The sequence below is a fragment of the Ylistrum balloti genome, unplaced genomic scaffold (genome assembly GCF_031769215.1).
Source record: "Ylistrum balloti isolate Yb309-2 unplaced genomic scaffold, AGI_CSIRO_Ybal_v1 Utg370622, whole genome shotgun sequence".
Classification (NCBI taxonomy): domain Eukaryota; kingdom Metazoa; phylum Mollusca; class Bivalvia; order Pectinida; family Pectinidae; genus Ylistrum; species Ylistrum balloti.
The window spans coordinates 47,089-67,647 of record NW_026782381.1 but is presented as its reverse complement, the minus strand read 5'-3'; the positions used below and the strand labels follow the sequence as shown (position 1 = coordinate 67,647).

General features: G+C 33.9%; 2 protein-coding genes across 3 annotated transcripts; one reads left to right on the top strand and one right to left on the bottom strand.

Annotated features, from left to right (window-relative positions):
- The first annotated feature begins 1,648 nt into the window (after window positions 1-1,648).
- On the top strand, window positions 1,649-6,311 carry LOC132557101 (tetraspanin-9-like). The gene is made up of 7 exons (XM_060221590.1): window positions 1,649-1,708; window positions 2,681-2,911; window positions 4,475-4,549; window positions 4,865-4,966; window positions 5,107-5,301; window positions 5,693-5,776; window positions 6,237-6,311. The coding sequence occupies exons 1-7, from the start codon at window positions 1,649-1,651 to the stop codon at window positions 6,309-6,311; spliced, it is 822 nt and encodes a 273-aa protein (XP_060077573.1).
- Window positions 6,312-9,549: 3,238 nt separating this feature from the next.
- LOC132557093 (GA-binding protein alpha chain-like) lies at window positions 9,550-20,559 on the bottom strand. 2 transcript variants are annotated; one of them, XM_060221580.1, is made up of 12 exons: window positions 20,438-20,559; window positions 19,208-19,294; window positions 18,224-18,425; window positions 17,689-17,869; window positions 17,019-17,103; window positions 15,374-15,448; window positions 14,746-14,892; window positions 14,165-14,377; window positions 13,700-13,768; window positions 13,334-13,420; window positions 12,753-12,976; window positions 9,550-11,566 (listed from the first exon to the last, which is right to left on the bottom strand). In XM_060221580.1, exons 2-12 carry the CDS (start codon window positions 19,266-19,268, stop codon window positions 11,360-11,362), a joined length of 1,551 nt encoding a protein of 516 aa, XP_060077563.1. In that variant the 5' UTR covers window positions 19,269-19,294; window positions 20,438-20,559; the 3' UTR covers window positions 9,550-11,359. The 2 variants fall into 2 exon arrangements, with proteins under 2 accessions (XP_060077563.1, XP_060077565.1); XM_060221582.1 differs by having other exon boundaries at window positions 15,374-15,445.

The following is a 20,559-nucleotide window of genomic DNA, read 5'->3' as shown; positions in this document are numbered from 1 at the left end:
ATTTGATATGACTTCATCTTAAATATTTTTCTAAACTTAACATTTTGTACATTTCTGAAGTTGCAGAGCTTGTTTCAAATGACATTTTTTTTTTAATTTTCGAGAAGCAGTTTAAAAACCAGTAATATTTGAGAGTAGAGTATGTCTTAGAAAGGAATATTCGAGATTCTCCGAAGGTTATAATGTGTGGAGAGGACTTAAATAATGTTGTTACAATAATAACTTGTGTCCGATCCGTTTGCTTGTTTGTTGGCAATAAAATATGTTTAAACTTAAACTTCCCCGAAAGTTTCCAACCAAAGCTCATTTAGAATTATATACAATGTTCATTTTTAATAATGTTATTATTCAAAGGCTACACTTTATAGCTAATCTTCGTATACAATGTAAATTAGATTTTGTTGGGTTGTATTTGGTGATTAAGTAAGGCGGGCGTTTGGTAGCATCAATACCTTCCTCCGTGACTACTATGATCCGTCTCCAGGATCACGCTATTACCAGGGAAAAAGTTAATCGTGTACATACGATTAATTGAAAAATTCCAAATATTTGTATTCAATATTACATTTTCTAACATAAACAACCATTTAATTGAACAATGTCGTAACTATTTTTTTTTAATTTATCCGTTCACTTACACGTAATGAAGTGTTTCCTTTCTTAGTTTTAACAAGTATATAACTACATTGTACCACCAAATCTAAATCTGTGCTAGCAAATGATTTTAGAAAATTAAAATCTATTCTACGACAGATAAAATTAAATGTATATTGCACGAAAATTAGGGTGGTCGTTTCCTTCAGTGCTACAGATCCAATGTCTTGATGAAATTTCTTTTAAAACTTTTCATTACAAAATTTCTTCACCTTGATATTTTACAAGAAACATATCCGAAAAAAAATCCTGAAACTAAATCTGACCGGCTTTTCCACCAATTAACTGAAAACAAAGCAACTCACGGGAAGAATTAGGATGTGTGAAAAGTTGAACGGAGTAGAAAACTAGTGACTGATGAGTGGGGAAAGATTCACTCACTCAACCTGTAACATTATTCATTAAACTATTCAAATTTGTGGTACTATTCTTCAAAACTGAACAGGAAGGAGACTTCCGCTTTCCCCCTTCCTATAAGTTTCCTTATTTCTTTGCACCCCGTCTCTACCATACCTATTTTATCATAAAAAAAAACATTTATTTTATGTATCAGCTTTATGTCATCTTGTGTAAATATTTAGGTGTTGTATATTATTTCTAGGAGAGAGCTTGTGCCCGATCCCTAATGTAGTTACTTAATAGAATAAAAAGAAGTAAAGACGAGAAAACCTGTACCATCCAATATTCATCCTCTGACTAAATTAAGAAATAAATTCTAACACGTAATGTGTAAATACTTCAGCGTGGTTATATAAGTGAACGTGTCAACACAAAATGAAGACATATGAACTAGGTCACTTGGAATGTAGACCACATATTAATCGATGACCAATCACGTGATTGACAAGCGAGGTTATTGATGTGTCAAAACACTACATACCGACTACAGTGCGCATGCGTGATATTGAATGTTGATAAAAACCATCGGTCCAGTTTTTGGAGTATCACTTAATTTTCGGATTTTAAGGTTGTCTGGACGCTTCCAGAGTCCAACATGAATATCCTTGGGAAAATCGGCAGAGTGTTCCTAATAGTATTGAATTCCTTATTTTTGGTAAGTCAGCAGTTTATTTTCTAAGTTATAACTGATATCGCACACGTTCTGTTCGTGATATCGTTTAACTTAAATAAGAAACTATGTGCGTCACGTGCAGATTTGTTTAAACGATTATTTTATGAGTAAAGATACTTTTCCTTCATTGGCATAAATTAAAAAAAAATTAAATAAATATTATCAACTATTTCAGTGATAAAGATATAATCACAAGAAAATCGGCATAATTGTAATATGTATGACATTTTACAATAATAATCAAATATAAGATTTACATTTATATGAAATTATTGAAAATAATTTCCCGCTTGTCGCCGAATTAGATTAAACGAAATTCACCGTTTGCGTTAACATTTACAGAACAAGGAACCATTTCGTGGCCTGCTTATAGTATCATTAAAAATGGAAAGGATGTTTATTTCTTTTATAGGACAATGTGCTTTAAATATAATTTTCTTTGTAGGTACAAAGCATACCTGCTAACCATTTTGATATTTTGGATTGGAACAGCTTTTTGAGCTAAAAAGTCATTTTTATTTTCATCAGATTCATATCTTGAAAAATGAAATGAACGAAAAATGAAATGAATGAACAGAAAGAAACAAAAGGGTTTCTTTCTTTTCTTTCTTTCCCAAAATTCCGTAAATTATGTCGGGTTTACTATCAATCATGACTTTCCTTTTATCATTTCAAGATTTCATTGTTGATAAGTAGATACAACTGAAATTAAATAATATCTTAGATTTAACATGTTTATTGTGACAAAAAAGATTGAACACGAGTTTTTAGAATCTAAAATTGATCTGGTCCGCAGTTCTTCAATCTATCCATGCCTCCATTTTTTTCATCCATCATTGATTTTCCGTATCCTACATATCCTAACTTCTCATTCTTCTTCTCTCCCTCTCTCCGTCTATCTACCCCACTCTTTTCTCTCCGCCAGACTAAGATTTTTTTCTGTCTTCTGTTCAGATACTAGGAATAGCAGCTTTTATTGGCGGTATCGTGTTCTACAACAACAGTGGCGCCACCGGTCCAAATGTCGCGGAAGTGATGAACCAGATCACAATCGGGAACTTCACACTCGCTAATCTCGTCAAACTCATCGCCGGACTCTTCATCGCTGTCGGAGTCATCAGCGTTATCGTTGCTGTCGTCGGAATAATTGGGGCATCGAAACAGCAGAGAGCGCTCCTCATAATCGTAAGTTTTAATTAATATATTTCTTGTTTTATTTATAATTTTCCATCAAAGAATTCAGAAGTATGTTATTGTGGGGTTTTGTACACTGTATTAGCGAATTACATCCTTATATGTTGGCACCATCCCATCACTGTTACAAACAATGGCTGATAATTGATATTCATCCACTTGTTCCACTTCATTGTGCGCAAAACTACACGAAGAAAGAACGAAAACTCGTAAAGGGTAAAAAAAAATGAAAACTCATTTAAGAGGAAAATAATCGCAAAAAAAATCGAAAAAACATCAAAGTAAAGGGGAGGGGAGAGGGGGTGGGTCGAGGAGAGGGGGGGGGGTGGGGGGTGGGGGAGGATGGCATAACAATTCATCGTCATTCGAATTTTCATCTATTTTTCTCTATCCGTCAGCTTGGTAGCTTGGCGTCATTTTGTTTGTAAATAAATAGAAATTCTCCGAATTATCGATGCCTGTATGTGTTAATCTTAACCATGCGAGGAGATGATTAAGACATTTAATCAACATTTGGGTCATGTTTTGCTAGCCGTAGGCGCATACCCAGGTAAGTAAAAGTTCTGGTGACATACTAATCGAATATCTTATCAGTAAAGTCATCCGGAAAAATAGCCCGGGGCCGACCCAGTTATTACATTTACTTAAAGCCCTGATATAGTTTTAGTGCATTGATTTCAGTAAAATAAAAATAAAAAAAAACATCCGTAACTAGATTTCAACAAAAAACTGTATAATTCTTCAAAAATCCCATCCATCACCAGATAAATTCCATCCCTGAACGAGTTTCACCTGATCCGTCTCATTTTATTCATGATTCACGAGTTCTCCCCCTAAATATATCGGTCAACGATGTTCGTCTTCAGCATGAATATATGTCATGTCATACATACATATCAATCAATATTTTTACCGGTAATATACAAATGTACTATTGCGACGTGACAGGGAATTATTTTAACGTTCTGAATAGTGAAAGAAAAAAATTAAACAAACGAAAAATGCGGTTTTTAGTTTTTCACGCCTGATCCACTGGAGTTTTGAGATTAAGTATAAAAAAACAAATGACATTGCTGTCATAGTATTTAGCGTATTACGATCCTTCTCTTGGATTAAAAAATTGTATGAAAGTCACACAGGTGAATAGCGCCCTTAAATACAAATTTAGAATTAGATACAGTGTAGTTTAACCAAGCGGGTTTCCTCGGGCACTCCGGTTTCCTCCAACAGTAAGACCCCTCGCGCGCTTACATCCGGGCCAACCAGATTGATTAATATAATTTGGAAAAAAAACTTGTTTCACAATTTTTGTAAAATAAATAAGGTTTATTATTTATTATTAGTTTAACAGTGTGGAAAAAACAGTCATAAACAAATAACCCATTGTATCTTCATAAATGGCAGACGGATTAAAACTTGGTCACAAATTTGTTTAAAGTTATGTACCAACTCGCACACCAGATGTTCGCCTAGGTTTGGGTTTGATTTAACAGTTTTGGTCAATAAATGAAATGACTACATTTATATGGCTGCATTTTCCCCTTGTCCTTTCAGTACGCTGTCGTCGTTATCATTGTCATCATCATGGAATTAGTCATCGCCGGCGGGGTGTCCCAGATGAAAAACGATGTGAGTATTGCTTTTTAATATATTTGAGATCTTTCCTTTTCTCCGGTCTAATTGATTGAATGAATGCGGGTGTCATAGTGAACTTTAAATCTTAGTATGTAAATAAATCTCAGAATTTCTTTGAACTTTGAGAAAAGTATACACGGACTTTGAATTGAAAACCATTGCATTGTTACCAACCAAAGCATCGCAAAAACCATGGCGAAACAGGGCTATTTAACGCTAAACAAAGCTTGGGATAAGCAATTTATATGCATTTTTTTAACATCAGAAATACATGTATTTAAGAAGACGTATACAATGTTTCTGTAACAGCTGAATTCAACAGTGAAGAGGAGGATGTTAGAACTTCTTCGACCTTACGAAGGTAACCAAGGCGGTGCCCTCACCTCAGCCTGGAACTGGCTCTTCATGACTGTAAGTACACGTCACTTCCGCTTATGCGTTTTGATCACATTCAAAGTTATTCGGCCTCGATTTTCAATTTTCACCCATTGTCTTTACTTTTATTATTCATACAACTGTTTCAGACAAATGCATTGAATTTTTTTCTACAGTTTGACTGTTGTGGTGTGAATCCTTTGATCCAAACAAACGACATGATCTACACCTTCTGGTGGCAGAACTTCAACCGGGGTGTAGACCAGATTCCCGGATTCTGTTGCAGAGACGCCAATCCCCAGAATGCACAGTTCAACGCCCGCCAGGCTTGTACGATCGCACCGACCCCTCTCAACTCCTTCGTGGATAGAGTAAGCAGACCCCGCAATTTACATTTATTAAACCACAAATAATTTTATTTAGAGTTATCTTCCGTGTTTATATTCGTCGATGCCATTTACTTGTTCAGATTCAGGATTATTCCCAGTGTCTGCATTTTTTAATGTAAATTGTAATCACATGACCATCTAGTTTTGTCTAGTTGATATCTTATTCATAAAAATGCAGTAAGACTGCACATACCATAAAAAGGAGGCATACACCCTTAATTAGAATTCAGATTATTGTATTTTAGTTTCCCCAGGTACGAGTTTATGTATAGATTATATTCGGTATAAATGTAACGTGTTTACATAAGACGAATTTATGAATGTCTTTCTATTGAGATAAGAGTATACATGGATGACGTCATCCATTTTACAGGGATGTTTTGACGTCATGTACCAGATACTGAATAAATACAACGTCGAGGCCATCATCGGATGTATCCTATTTTTACTGGTTGAGGTAAGATATTCAGTGATCTACCAATCAATTTATAAAAAGACGGATTTTAAAAATACAAAATAAATTCGTTTTTTTAGTATAAAACCTCATACGATCATATGAAGTGTATTCTATCTATCTCTCTCAATCAACATTTCTGTCTAATCGTCATCGATCTGTTCTTTTTGCAAGTTCCGGGATTTTACATTGCATTTGTAAAACCTCCTGCTATGCCTCAAAGATCTATAACTGGTTTTCCATTTTCGTCCCCTTTATGTTAAGCCTACATTTGTACTTCTAAAAATCCTGATTATTGATAATTCGGGGTTGCACATGAAACTAATATTATAACGTGGGTTTATCAAAAAAAAATCTGTGCATTATGTATGATTTTTTCCTGAAATTGTAACGATGAAATACATTCACCGTGAGCTTTTTTCAGTAATGTTGACCTTAATCTACCGCTCCTTTTTTTAAACAGATTGCCGCGTTTGTGTTTGCCGTCCTTATGGCTCGTCAAATCGGCCGCAACGCCAGTAAGAAGAATATCACGTGATCGTCCACATAGTCGCGTGATGAATAACTCACGTGACTTGTGGTGTAAAGAAATTAGCTTACAATTTACACCAGAAGCCAAGTGATTATTGGACCTTACATCGCAGTTGACAAATACGTAAATATTGGGTATAACTGATTTGTGATAAACAAATACAGAAACCACGTCCACCCGATGGACAAACCATGCACGTGATAAAACACGTAATGAATAGTTCTAGCTGAGCGGCAGGTGATGGACATTGGAACCACATCACTAGGAAATCAACGTGAAAAGTCACAAGATACCAACTTCTACTAAATTAACGAGAACTCGTTACTAATTTTAGGATGTATGTTGTATCATTATATTACATGTCGATTTTACATGAACGCATGTTGAATATTTTCTACTACTATATATTTAATGAAATGAATTTTTCAACATTAAACATTAAAATGAAATATGTACACTCTGTATTTTTTGTTGATATTAGAGACCAACATAACAAGAGGTTACTAAATAATACCAAGGATTGCACGTGGTCAAGTCGATGTAACGGTAGCCTTGACCTTCTGAAGGCGCCAGCCTGAAGAATAATGTTGAACCTCTCCAGGTAGATAATATGTATTAAATATGCACTGAACGAATGATACACATCCTTTATCTATTGCAAACCTTTCGTGTGAAGATTGATCAGTACAGTAGTATAACAAGCAACATCATACCAGTGAAAAGGAAGCAAGGACGACTTTTCGAAAAGCAACTTTCACTATGAGAAGCCTTGCATAAATTTCGACTTTTATCAGCCGATCTCCAGTTACACAACTGTATATTATTTATATCAAAGTGTGAACAGCCATTCTGTCAAAATCACCTGTATACCATGTTAACATTAAGGCTACAAAATACCCATGAATATCAATCTTCATAAAATCTCAGACACGAAATGCTCTATTACACGTCCCTAGCAAAATAAACAACATCACAAAGTTTCAAATAAACTCAAAAGAAAGACATCAGAAAAACAAAATGATTTTGTTTTGAATTTTTTTATTTCTTTTTTTTCATTTGAACTTTCAAGTTCTGATTTTCTGGTTTGGTACAAATCATTTGTATGTTTGTGTGTGTGTGTGTTTTTTTTTTACAAATTTACAAATTTTTTCCTTGTAAGGAAACATATTAAATAACATTATTTGTATATACACTGTGTAATATCTGACCCCTTTACTCCTAGAGGTCCCTCATACTGGACATACTTCATTCTGCATATATACATATATGATAACAACTGTTCCATGGTCTATAATTGTACAGTAGAACCTGGTGAGATTTTGAGATTTATTTAATAAAAATAACACTCTATAAAACATTTTGTTCTTGTGGGGAAACTGAATAAACCACTGTTCTATAAATACATGTGTGTAATCTTATGTGTTCATATTCCTACATAAACAAACAACATCTGCATGGTGGATATTTGTAATCGTACCCCAGCAACCTATTCTCAAAAAAAAAAAAAAAAAAAAATCTGTTAGAATTTGCTATGAAGTTGATAATTCTCCTAAGATCAATAATGTGTTCCCAAATTCAAATGTACAGCTGCAGTGGTGTCAACAGATTCATTACACACCTATATCTTTCATTCAGTCTCAATTCCATCAATACTAGGACACAACAAAAACTATTGTTTGTTTCTTGGTCTCCTACTTTGCTTTATTGCAATTTTCGGGGGAGGGGGAGAAATAAACCATATAAAGTAATCTATCAATTATTAACAGGAAACAAGTTTATTTTTTGTTTGACCTTAGTGTGGTATGGTGGAGAAGAAGCATGGACACATCCCACCATAGATTCCACTGTACAAACTGACATGGAAAATCAAGTTCAAGTCTCTTCACATCTGCTTTTCTCCCTTCAGTGTTTGTACTTTGCTGGACAGGTGTGAGAGGCAACATAATGTAAGACACTTGGGTCGTGTATTTTCTCTACGAAACACATTTCTATACACCAATATTTAAATGTTCAGCTCCTATGGTAAACAGACCCTCTACAAAACCAAATCTTTACATATAATCTAACATGGGACTCAAGAATAACACCCAGGAATTTTTCTATGTAATGCTTAAACAAAGAAGAAATTAATAATGTACATCAAGATATTTTTGTCTCGTGATATTTTTACTTCATGATCAAAGTTTATATAAGTGTAAGTGACCCTTCTAAAATTCACTGTCCCTGTTAAAGGACGGAAATTCAATAGGGGTGAAAATTTTCTTATATACAGTAAAGTCTCAAGAGCAACACCTCTGCCTCCCCAACATTTTTATATTAATATACAGCTCCAATTACTAAAGATAAAACCAATTCTATACCATCATCACAGACCCAAATTGAATCTTGTCAGATTGAACTTAACTTTTTCACTGAAACATTTCCTTGTGGATTAATGCGAAGATGTGAATTAATGCTAAGAAGCCTATCAGGAATTCGTTGTATTACATTAATACTATGGATCCTATTGTTAACACAATGCTATAACAATAAACTAAACATTTCCCTAATACTAATGTTATCTAAAAGAAACAACATACTTAGATATGTCTAAATCCCTGATGAAACCTTACAACTTTGAACTTTTTTATCCTATCATACTGGTACAATATTGTACTTCGGAGACCAGTGAAAGTTATGACTATTTTCAGAAATCAAAATCTGACAAATATGAAAAATTCTTTTTACATTATGATAATACTTCGATTTGTAATATTATGAACAAAGAGATTTAAGTCTCAACTTCGCAATTTCATGGGACAGATTTGATGTCTCGTAAAACATTTAAAGATGAGATCAAGTTTAAGTCAAATTTCTCAAGTTTCTAAACAATTTACCAGAAAGTTATGGGACCGACTACTTTTATAACGGTAAGTTATATGGGCTGTGGAAGTACCAGATTTTAAAACATTTGAGTTGATCGGTATCAGCTACCATATGGCAAAAACACTGCTACAATCTGCAAATCTACTGTGATTCATTGAATCTCCTATGTTTATCACAAAAGCACAGAACTTCCAGTGGTCAGAGAGAGGGATAACCAACAAGCAGAACTAAATTTCTTCATTATTTGAAAAGCAGACGAAATCAAATCATATCAAACTTACATTTCTGATATAATGTTCATTTAATAATATTTATTCAACACTGTTTGGAGATTCAAATTCTTACTTCATAAACATATGTTCAAAACAACTTCCCCAATACATCAGATAAATTATAATCTGTATAATTTTTCAGAATTTATAAAACTGTCAAATAGAATCATAATTAACTTTTAACATCTTGTATAATATTTGTCATTCTGAAATATGTGCTTGATTACTTTCACAAGCAAAAAAATCAATAACAGAATAAATCAAATCAGAATTGAAAAATCTATAATGTCTTTATACTGAATGCCTAATAAACACTTCTATATGTGCAACAGATAAATCAGTGATTTGTAATGCTATATACTTGTGTACTCCAAAGGTTCATATGGGTCAACCCTATCCCTCAAATCTGTTTATGAAGCAGATGTATTCCGTTAAACCATTCATTATCCCGGGGGATTATTTCTGTTGACTTCTCAAGTAATCTTAATCTACACATTTATAAGTCCATGAAATGTAAACATCTATCTCAAAAGTCAGTGTCCATGAAAAGTAGTCTTTTTTGATATACCACGAGAACTGAACCTCACTTAAGCCTAGATTTTACACCAATGTACATGTATTAAAGTATCATTGGGATCTCTGCCAAGCCTTAACATCAATGTGTAAATTGTGTCAGCATTTTGATTTCAGAAAATTTGTTACTACAAATAAACTTGATCAATTCTATTTCATAAATATGATTTTGGGATGTTATCTTAAACCAACATTTAAAACCACCATGGCAAATTTCCTATGTTCAATTTAACATTTTCTGAAATCTGAGAATTGTGAAGACTCAATGTTTACAGTAATATACAGCACTAAATTCATGTGTTAATGTGCCACGGGGGTCACATCAACTCTGTCATGAAGTCATGTGACCTAAAATAAAGGTCACATGACAATTTTATCATTCAAATCACATGACTTTAGCAATCAAAAGTCCTATGAGTTTGTAATCATTAAATATCATGGTTCTTTAAATACCAATTACACATAACAATCTCACTCATAACAATCTCACTCACAAACATGCGTATAAAAAAGTTAACAGACTTGGTAACAAACATGGCCTGGTCAATAACATGGAACAGACTAAACCCGCATTCACCCAACATGAAACAGACTATACACATTCACCCATTGCGGCACACAAAGAAACAATCTGCAAATTTCAAATTAAACACAAACTCCGTTATAATCGAACTGGAAAGTAACTGTATATAAACTGAAAATAATACACAAACTAAAACTTTAAACTGTTAATTCTGAATAGAAACCATATTATACAAAGGACTTCTTATTTTATCTGATTTATATATTGTAAAAGACTGACAACAAGAAAACTTATTGCAGTATATCTGATACGAATCCAAGGAAAACAGGTGATGATAAAAATGTTTTTTTCTTAACTCATAAATATGCTATTCCTCATCGGTAGACAATATTGATTCACAATTTAAAATCACCCTCCTTTACTCTATAATCACCTCATCATATTATCATTTTCTTTTTCTTGAAATACTTGGCCCTGATACCAGTAACATCTAGCAATCATTCGTCACGGAGTTGTGTAATCATCAGCCCTATCAGTGAAATTTTCTAAGACTGTATTAAGACAATTTGCATGACACACACAACTTACATTCATGGTCAAATTGTTATTATGAAACAAACTATAACAGGCATACATGATTCAGGACCAAAATTAGGCATCTTGTGGTCAAATGTGAAACAGACCATAACAGGCATATATATGGTCAAAAAGGAAATATGGTCACATACATAACAGGCATTCACTGGTCAGAAATATGAAACAGACTATGAACAATGAACAATAGGAAACAGACTATAATACAGATGAGACATCAGTGGATGCTATTCCATTGTTTGAACAGTTGTTTGAGTCATTGTTATCAGTTTTGTGCCGAGACGTTCCGTTACGCCTGGTCTTAACGATTCACGTACTCGCTGTAGTTTTTTCTCTGCACACACAGTGACAAGTCTGTTTAAGTCAGCTGCTGAGTATCCGAGCAGCATCTTCAGGTCACACACAAACTTGTACACAAATCTCTTCCCGTGTACCTACGGAAAAAACCCAACAATTATCACGATGTCACTAATCGTGAGGATGACAAAGGGAATTACATACTGTAGTATACTGGCAATTGACTCATACCACTTAAGAACCATATCCTCTTATTTATGAACTTTCATTAAATCAGAAATTCTATTCTCCTCTCAATAAATTTCAATAAATCAGAAATCATATTTATTTTCTAATAAGTGTTTATAAATTTCATTAAATTAGGAATAATACTCTTTAACTGTTAGAAAAACATTTATCAAATTAAGAACAATTTTTTCTTCTATCAATTATAAATCCAATCAGCAATGGTGTTGCAGTCCTATGATTTGAGGTAAATCTGATCAGGGGTTCTACCACAAGTTTCCATAGTAGTCAAGGGTGACCTTTTACATTTGATCTTGATCATCAATTCTAATGAGGTGTAGATCTTGTTGGTATAATTTTGAGGAGTAAATTTTTTCTGGGGGTTATGAGATGTCTTGAACACAAGGTTCTCAGGCAGTGATATTCCTATATATCATGAATTTAAGAATCCTATTTTTAATCAATATTCTCTAATTATATTAGGAATCATGTTTATTGATTGATAAACTTTCAACAAAAAAGGAATGATAATTTCTATTTATTAAAATTTCTTGAAATCATGAGATCATGATTTCCAATTTTAAGTAGATAGGTGTTCGTACAGTTAGGAATTTTACAGGAGAACTTGAGTGTCTAGTATTATAATTTATTGTGCAGAAATAAATGGAGTGACAAGAAACTTACTATACTTCTAGGTATTCAAATGCATTACATGTCAAAAAATTGCCTTACAAAAAAATGCAAAAAAAGTTCTGAAGTGATGGAGATGAAAAAACGCTTTCACATCCAAAAATTTTTAAGGCCTACATCTATTTCTCTAGTTTCAACCAGCTTCGGTCCAAAATAGGTTGAAATACACAACACTCTTTAGTACATATAGTTAAACATCAAACTCACCCTAACACTCAAGAATTTGTTAAGGGGTACCACCTACAGAACTTAATTGATAATTTTCTTCGAAATATTAGAAAGGAAACTGGACCATGGATAGAAATTTTTTTTGAGTCCTGTGGTCTTCTAGATGTTTTCTGGGAACAACTCCTAGTTTAAAGGATCTCGCTACTACACAAGCTTTTTATACATTACAGATTTACTGACCTTTGCAATCATATCTCCGTCATAATAATATCTGAGGGCACGACTCAGTTTCTCATAATTCATTGTAGGCTTGTTTTTTCTCTGACCCCACATCTGTGCCACCATTTCGGGGTTATTCAGTTTGAATTCTCCATCGTCTCCCAGCCACTGGATCACTTCCCGACAATCCTTGTCAGTGAGAAGCTCCAGTAGGAATTGCCAAAGCTGAATCTGACCATTGTTTCCTATTGATCAAAAAAAGAAGTTGTGTAAGACATTTAAAAGTTAGGTGTTATAACAGCCGATTGGAAATATTAAACATAATGATGAAAACTGACACAAATTATACACGCAAAGTCACACATGTGAGAACCCAAAAGTAATTCATGCATACAATCCTATTGTCATAATCTGTGTTTCATCAACTTTGTCACCAGTGGGATGATATTTATGGAGGACTGACAAAAAAGTAAATCCTTGTAGCAATGTGCTTTAAGACTTTTTTTTGAGTAGTCACTCTATACCAAAAGAAATTCCAAGGAAGAAAAAGATTACAGATATACCTGAAGAGAATTTTTGACAATATACTGTAAATATTTTACCTGTTCTGTTACCAGGAGAGGATAGTCTTTCATCACCGGTGATTCGAGGAGATCGAGGTCGATGATGTTTGATTGTCCGCACACGACCTGTAGATAACATCAATTTATTACTGAAATGATGATTGATAATTTGTTTGAGCTGTACATGTTTTCTGTCACTTCACTAAACGCTTGAAAATTTTGATATGTATCATGTATCATCCATTTGTCTTACAATTTAGGACTATAATTGTCACCACTGGAATTTTGTATGTCAATAATAAGTATTTTCAATTAACCATTGCTCATACTGACCGTAAAATTTCATATATGAGGATTTCATACCATTTCAAATTTTCATTAAATCGTACAAGGGAAATAACTCACCATCCTGTCCTCCTGATGTTGAAACTGTGATGGTTGTGATTGCATGTGGGGTAGGTTGCTGCATCACAGCTAAGTAAAAATTACAGAAATATGTAAGTAGTGATTAAAACTACTGTTAACCTACGTTTTTGTTTCCTGGATTCTTGTCCTTTGATTAAGAAAGTCCACAAAGGTAGTGACCATTATATGGTATAACATTAAAATGTCTGAAATGACAGAGGTCTGGTAATAGAAGGAAGCTATCTATACTGGTTTTCTATTAAAATCAAACTGATCTCTCAGCTTGATCAAACATGTACTATATTGTTCTGCTAATGCATGAAGTTATTTTTACAAGTCTGTTTCTTTTTGTGTATACAATTCCTTAAACGAAAATTGCATTTCTCATTTGTCATTTTTATGATGTAAGTATCTAGTACACTACAGGAATATGAGATAAAACCTAATCTGCCCATTGACACCTACCAACAAACTTGCACTTTCTGAGCAGTTCCAAATGAGTCCAAAACACATCTCCTTTGTCATTAGGGATAAGTTTGATAAATTCTGGGTGTGAGAGTTCACACAGCTGTTTGCCATTGATACTAAACATATCTGCATTCACTCCGTCTAATTGGAACTCCTTCATCGCCCACTCGATCCAGTGTTTGACATGAACTTCACTCCATTGGACTGGATCTGAACAAATAGACAAGCAGTATGGTTAAGTGAAAAGAGCAATTATGTAAACAAGAGATGAAGCAATAAAAATATTGCATTAAAATGCCGTAAAATGTGTCAGAATTAAGCTCAACATGTTTACATAATGGTGATTTATTGTATAGTGTATTTGTGAAATCACCCATCATAAGCCACAGTGATGATACAGGAACTATCGGTGCAGATCTGGTAAAAATTGCAAAAGGAAGGCAACTCTGGTCAATAAAATTAAAGAAACTATATCTTTAATAAATGCTGAAGTTTAGACTTCTTACGATTTGCTATAGCAACACATTTAAAGTATTTCAGACAGGAAATATACATTTACAAAACTGTTGATAATTTACCGAATGGAATTTTCAGTCGTTCTTGTTCCCTTCGGAAATGCTGGTCGACAATCCATCGAGTGACATTTTCGGACTCTTCTGGCAAAGGTATAACAACTTTGGCAGGAGATACTGTCTTCTGTTGGACAGCTGGAGGTGTTGGGGCTGCTGTAGCGAAAAACGAAATAAAATATAAATGTAAGGGAGGTAATCACAGATAAAAGGTAATCATATCAGAACAGAAATACTCAACTGCTATATTTAAAGGTCATACATAGTGATCAAGAACAAATCAACATAGGTCACACTGCTGTTTCAATACCATTTCAGTTCTTGTTACACATATTAGCATTAATTCCACCAACCGAGCATGCAGTTTTGTATTTTCAAAATAGCTGCTGCATAATATCATCTTAAATTGTTCAAATAGAAAGTTCTTTCAAATATGTAATTTATTCTTGATTTGAGATATATTCAACTTTGATTAAACTGGTGACTGCAAATTGCATCTCGACCAAAAAAAAAAGCAAACACCAAAATTATCTTTACTTATGAAGGAATGTAAGAAGCTTGTCAAAGTTTTTTTTTGGGGGTTTCTTTTGTGCAGAAAACTGCTAATTGTTAAGTATGCGTAGTGATTTGACCCTACCTGGTTCAACCTGTGGTTCCACCTCATCTGCAGGCTTGAGGATATCAACGATATTTATCTTTGGTTTCACACCTGCTAACACAAGGAAAACAAACATCCAAACAGCATTCTGAAGAAGATCATGATCACTATAAACAACTTAGACCACTCCTACAGCTAAGGAAGAGCAGTATTAACAATTTCTAATACAGGATGTGTTGTGTATTCATGAATGCCCATTCTTATTGGCATCTTCACATTTCAATATTCAATGGACATTGTTAAAACAGTAAACAATTGGGGACCTATTTTGTGAAGTTACTTATGTCGCTGTATCAACACTACATTGGCTGTTCAAAGAACTTCTGGATTTCTGTGAGATGTCTTCATGAAAGATATATCTTAATGCAACTAACTCAATATACTTTGGCATATAGCCAAGAAAAGCCTTCTTATTTGGTTTTTTTCTTATTTTGTCGTGATGAACATCTAATGATACAGGTGTTCACAGGAAGGGTCAGGCTATTTTTTTCATTTCTATGACAATAAACAGTGCCAATATGTATTATTTTCCATCACCACAGATCCCTGAAGTGATGTGTTCTCCAACATATTGTCAACTTTACACAGATCCCTGAAGTGATGTGCTCTCCAACACATTTCAAACTTTAAACAGATCCCTGAAGTGAAGTGATCTTTGACACATTGCCAACTTTACACAGATCCCTAAAGTGAAGTGCTCTCCAACACATTGCCAACTTTACACAGATCCCTAAAGTAATGTGCTCGCCAACACATTGCCAACTTTACACAGATCCCTAAAGTGAAGTGCTGTTTGACACAATGCCAACTTTAATCAGAGCTGGATCCTACTCTATCCTTGTAAACTGTCATACCTCTGTTTTATAATCATTCTTACTTCAGACTAATAACTTGATTAATCACCGACAAATCAAGAGTATTACACCAAAGCTTAAATGGTAAGTAACTATACAAGAGGCCAAATGGGCCTGTATCACTCACATGCAATTTAATGGGTATTTTTTCTAAAAAATACCTTATATTTCACATAGCTGACAACTGGGCTTGGTCTCAGGGTCCAATTATAAAGATCCTTTGGTTCATCAGAAAAAGTTTTTGGAAGATTTTAACTCCTATGACCTTGAATTTGGGACAAGGTACTTGTCGGTCTTTTTCAGACTTCATCCCAGGGACATACCAGCTATATAGCATGATTCTCGTCATTTTGGCTATTGAGAAGTTGTTAATATGGGAAAATTGATGCCAGATGGATGACAGCAACACCCAAGCATAAGCTCACTAGGTCCTTCATGGTAAGCTATTACTACTGTATTTTCAGGGTTACAAGTCATACCAGTTTATAAGCTGCAGGGCAGTTTTCACCAATTTTTTTTCTATTTGATCCACATATAAGCCGCACCGGAATATAAGTAGCACCTTTTTTTACCATAAGGTGACCACTATTGTTGATGCCCAACTCATGAGGAGAAAAGGAGCAGCTTATAATATGGAAAGTACAGTATGTTTCTCTTTTCCAACCATCGAGTTATAGGCTTTGTCATTGAATGATATTTTCTCTCCATTGACCCCGTTTAGAAGGTTGGCAGATTTGAGATCAGAACTCTGGTCTAGGTTTAATCCTTACCTGGCTGGGACTTTACTTCCAAGTTAATCTGTACCATGCCTTCTCCTTGAACACACTGGTCAACTAAACTCTTGTATGTGTCCAGCTACACAAAACAACATCAAAGCATATCAATAACCAATATGGTATAAGTGTCATATAAACTCTTGAATGTAACCAGCTAAACAAAAAAAAAACATCAATGGACATTAATAGTCAATTTAGCATCAACTCTTATAACAGTGCAGTGATAAATCTATATGTGAGTCCAAAGTTATGAATTTTGATAGGTCTCTGTGAATTTCTAGAAATATCAAAATTTTAATTGTGGAACCCATTGTTTTAGAAATAAGATTAAAAAGGACTCATGAAAACAACCTCTAGATTTATTACTGACCAGGCTTCTGAGGCAGAAATTTGAAATTTGTGATACCTGCAGTTTCTTTGGATATAATTAGGTTACACAAAAATATAATGAAATAAAAATAACAAAAATTAAGAGAGTTTTTAAGGGAAGTCAATATCTTCTTAGAGGATAAACTTCCCCTAAACATAATTAAATTTTCTTTTTTCGGTTGTGGGTGGGTTGGGATTTTTCTTTTTCCCACAGATATACTGATGGCATGCAAGTTAAGCCTTAAAATATATGTTCAAATACAGTGACAATTATGTAAGTTTTACAAATACTTGCCAATATTGTGTCTTGTAAGAAGAACTGATGCTCAGCCAGTGAACACTGAAGCCTCATTTCAAGTAATGATTTGAGCGTGGAAAGAGGTTCAGCGATGTCCATGTGTTGAATGATAAGGTTCTGGTAATGTGGTGCTGGCTGCTGATTGGTCTGTTGAACAACCTCTTCCTCATACACCACCCTAAGTCATAAGATCAACAAATTGAGTTGTAAAAATAAAGAACAAAAACAAAAAATCATTCCTCTTACCCCAAAACTCATTTAAATATTATCAACATGGTATTGTAACGTCAGCTTTGAAATACAAATGATTCAAGAAGCCATTGGCATTTATTACAGCAAGCTGTCATAAATTTAAAGGTTTATACCAAAATACAAATTTAATTCACAGATAATCTTGAACCTAAGACAAAGGTCATCTTTCATATATCAGTCATATGCAATATAACTATCCAACTATGTTTGCCTAATGTGAAGAATTATCTCATGATGGTGATGAACGATTGAAACAATTCTGTAAATTCTGTGTGTTTACCCGTCAGCTAGGGAGACTTCCTGTGCCTCAGTTATGTCAGGTTCTACTTCCTGGGAGATCTGCACTTCCTCTATCTGTACTTCCTGGGGAGCTGCCTCTTCAATGGCCTCTGTCTCGTCCAGTTCAAGTTTGAGCTGTTTCATGGGCGGTTCTTCATCCTCACCAAGGTCCTCCTCCACCTCCCCTTCAGGATGTTTCATTGCTGGAGAAAAATGGAATCAATAATCAAACAGTGATGTCATTTACTCTTTAAACTCTCACAACTCTTAATCCTTATAATTCTTCTTACAAAGATATCAACTGCAGCAGGTGGTGGTCTAAGACCTAGCCAACTAAACATTAACTTGTAGTATCATTCAAAATGCTTCTGAAAAACAAAACTTGCTCTTAATTATTAGAATCTTGTGAAAAATATGACCTGAACATTTTCAACAAAATTATTCGTATTTAAGGCTAATTTGTTCAACTTTAATGAAATATGTTGTCAGTTCATGTTTTGAACATACCAATCTAAATAAATTTTCATAATGATTTTTCATTTCCAATTTCAGATTTGTAATTTTCATGTTCAAAATTTAATGACAGCTATGCAAATTTGCTAAAACTTGAAATTTCCTCTTATTTTACCCAAGCAAGGTGATTGTTTGACCTTATTGTGTTTATCTTCCATAAATACTATGGTTAATATGCATTACTGTCCCTAGTAAAACATTATAATTTATAATCTAAGTATACAGTATATGTGATCATAGAAATTAATCTTAAAAAAAAATAATTGAATTCTTCTTAAGACTGTGTATCACATACATGTAATGAAGATATATTCTCAATGCCAATATTTTCTTACCACCAAAAGAAAAGTAACAAATGAAAATGGTCTTTTATACATTGACAATGGAAATTATTGTTTGTCTGATAATTTTGTGACATCATATTAATTTTTTAATTGCTTCAGTATTCATTTGACCTCATTTTCAAACTTACACATGGAGATGTATCCGTCCTCCGTCATGGTGACGGTGATGGTATTATTGTCCCCCTCCATAGAGACTGGACTACAGGCACACAAACCTAGTAATGCAATGGGAGATTATTTATATAATGTGGTATATTTACAGCTTTCAGCTTAAGAATGGGATTTAAAGTTAATTTGAACCATCAATTCTTTATATAAAAACTTTTGTGTTTGACACAGATCTTTGTCTAACTAAAAAATTCTAAAATCTGTAATTAAATACTAGGCTTTGTTGGAATATTCACATTTAAGCTATCTTTGCAATAGTTTCTGATACATATGTTCCAGTTGACATAGATTTATAGAAAGGAATAAAACACTATGCCATCACAAAAAACATTGTTTCCTTGTGGTGTTTCATAACAACTACATCTAATGTATATATATCACTTTAATTTCATGCATTAATGAACAAGGCATTTTCATCATGTAAATAAGGAAGTTTTATTTGAATCCCGAAACATTTATCGTTTCTGCTTAAAAAGTTTCCTGGTCAAACTACCGTCTGATTAACTATCTTAAAGAATAAACGACCTTTTGGTGTTTACAGAGAACTATAATATGTATATGAAGATTCACAATAACATGTACTATATTATCTTAACAAATGTTTAACAATTACACATAAGATAGGATTTTTTATTGTCAACTCAAGACTTTAAACAAGTTCTGAAGCTTGTCTACTACGAATGCCTGTACTTCGTGTATGCTGTGACCTTTTAAAAATTGAACCTTAAAAAATAAAATGAAATTTGTGACTGTATTTCGATCAAAAACTGTAAACATGTGTGGTGTTTCCAATCCTTCACATCGATATTTTCGTTTGAAACTATATCCCTTGGAAACTTGCATTGAAAAACTTGGTAAAGACTTTATACATTCAGTCCCTCATTCGACACGCCCAGTTGAACACGCTGTTTTGTTTGAATATGGCAGACATCTTGAAATTTTTAAACCCACAATGGTCCAAAGGACAGGAGAAGATGACACTATCATATAAAATGTTTCTGGTGGTTTGGACAAAACTTGTCACCAGAGAGGAAATGAGTGTCTGCTACAGCGCAAACATATATCAAAACTTCCGGCTTTTCAAAACCACGTTCTACATCCTGTTTGGTTTGAGAGTTGTTGACCAGTGCGCGCCCGTGATAAAAGACGAATTTTAGGCCCTTAACGCGTTAAATATAGACAAGACTTACCTAAATATTTGTGTCCAGAACGTTACAATGGCTCGTCGTGCGATATCTTCTAAGAAAACTTCGTTAATTAATAATTTTTTGACCGGAAATTTCTTTCAAACGGAAATGCCAGACAAAGCAGG

Coding starts and splice junctions, on each gene's coding strand:
- LOC132557101 (XM_060221590.1), top strand. CDS start 1,649: ATGAATATCCTTGGGAAAATCGGCAGAGTGTTCCTAATAGTATTGAAT. Junction 4,967..5,106: donor GGAACTGGCTCTTCATGACT/GTAAGTACACGT, acceptor TTTTTTCTACAG/TTTGACTGTTGTGGTGTGAA. Junction 5,777..6,236: donor TCCTATTTTTACTGGTTGAG/GTAAGATATTCA, acceptor TTTTTTAAACAG/ATTGCCGCGTTTGTGTTTGC.
- LOC132557093 (XM_060221580.1), bottom strand. CDS start 19,268: ATGGAGGGGGACAATAATACCATCACCGTCACCATGACGGAGGACGGA. Junction 13,769..14,164: donor CAGAAAGTGCAAGTTTGTTG/GTAGGTGTCAAT, acceptor ATTTTTACTTAG/CTGTGATGCAGCAACCTACC. Junction 13,421..13,699: donor AACATCAGGAGGACAGGATG/GTGAGTTATTTC, acceptor TGTTATCTACAG/GTCGTGTGCGGACAATCAAA.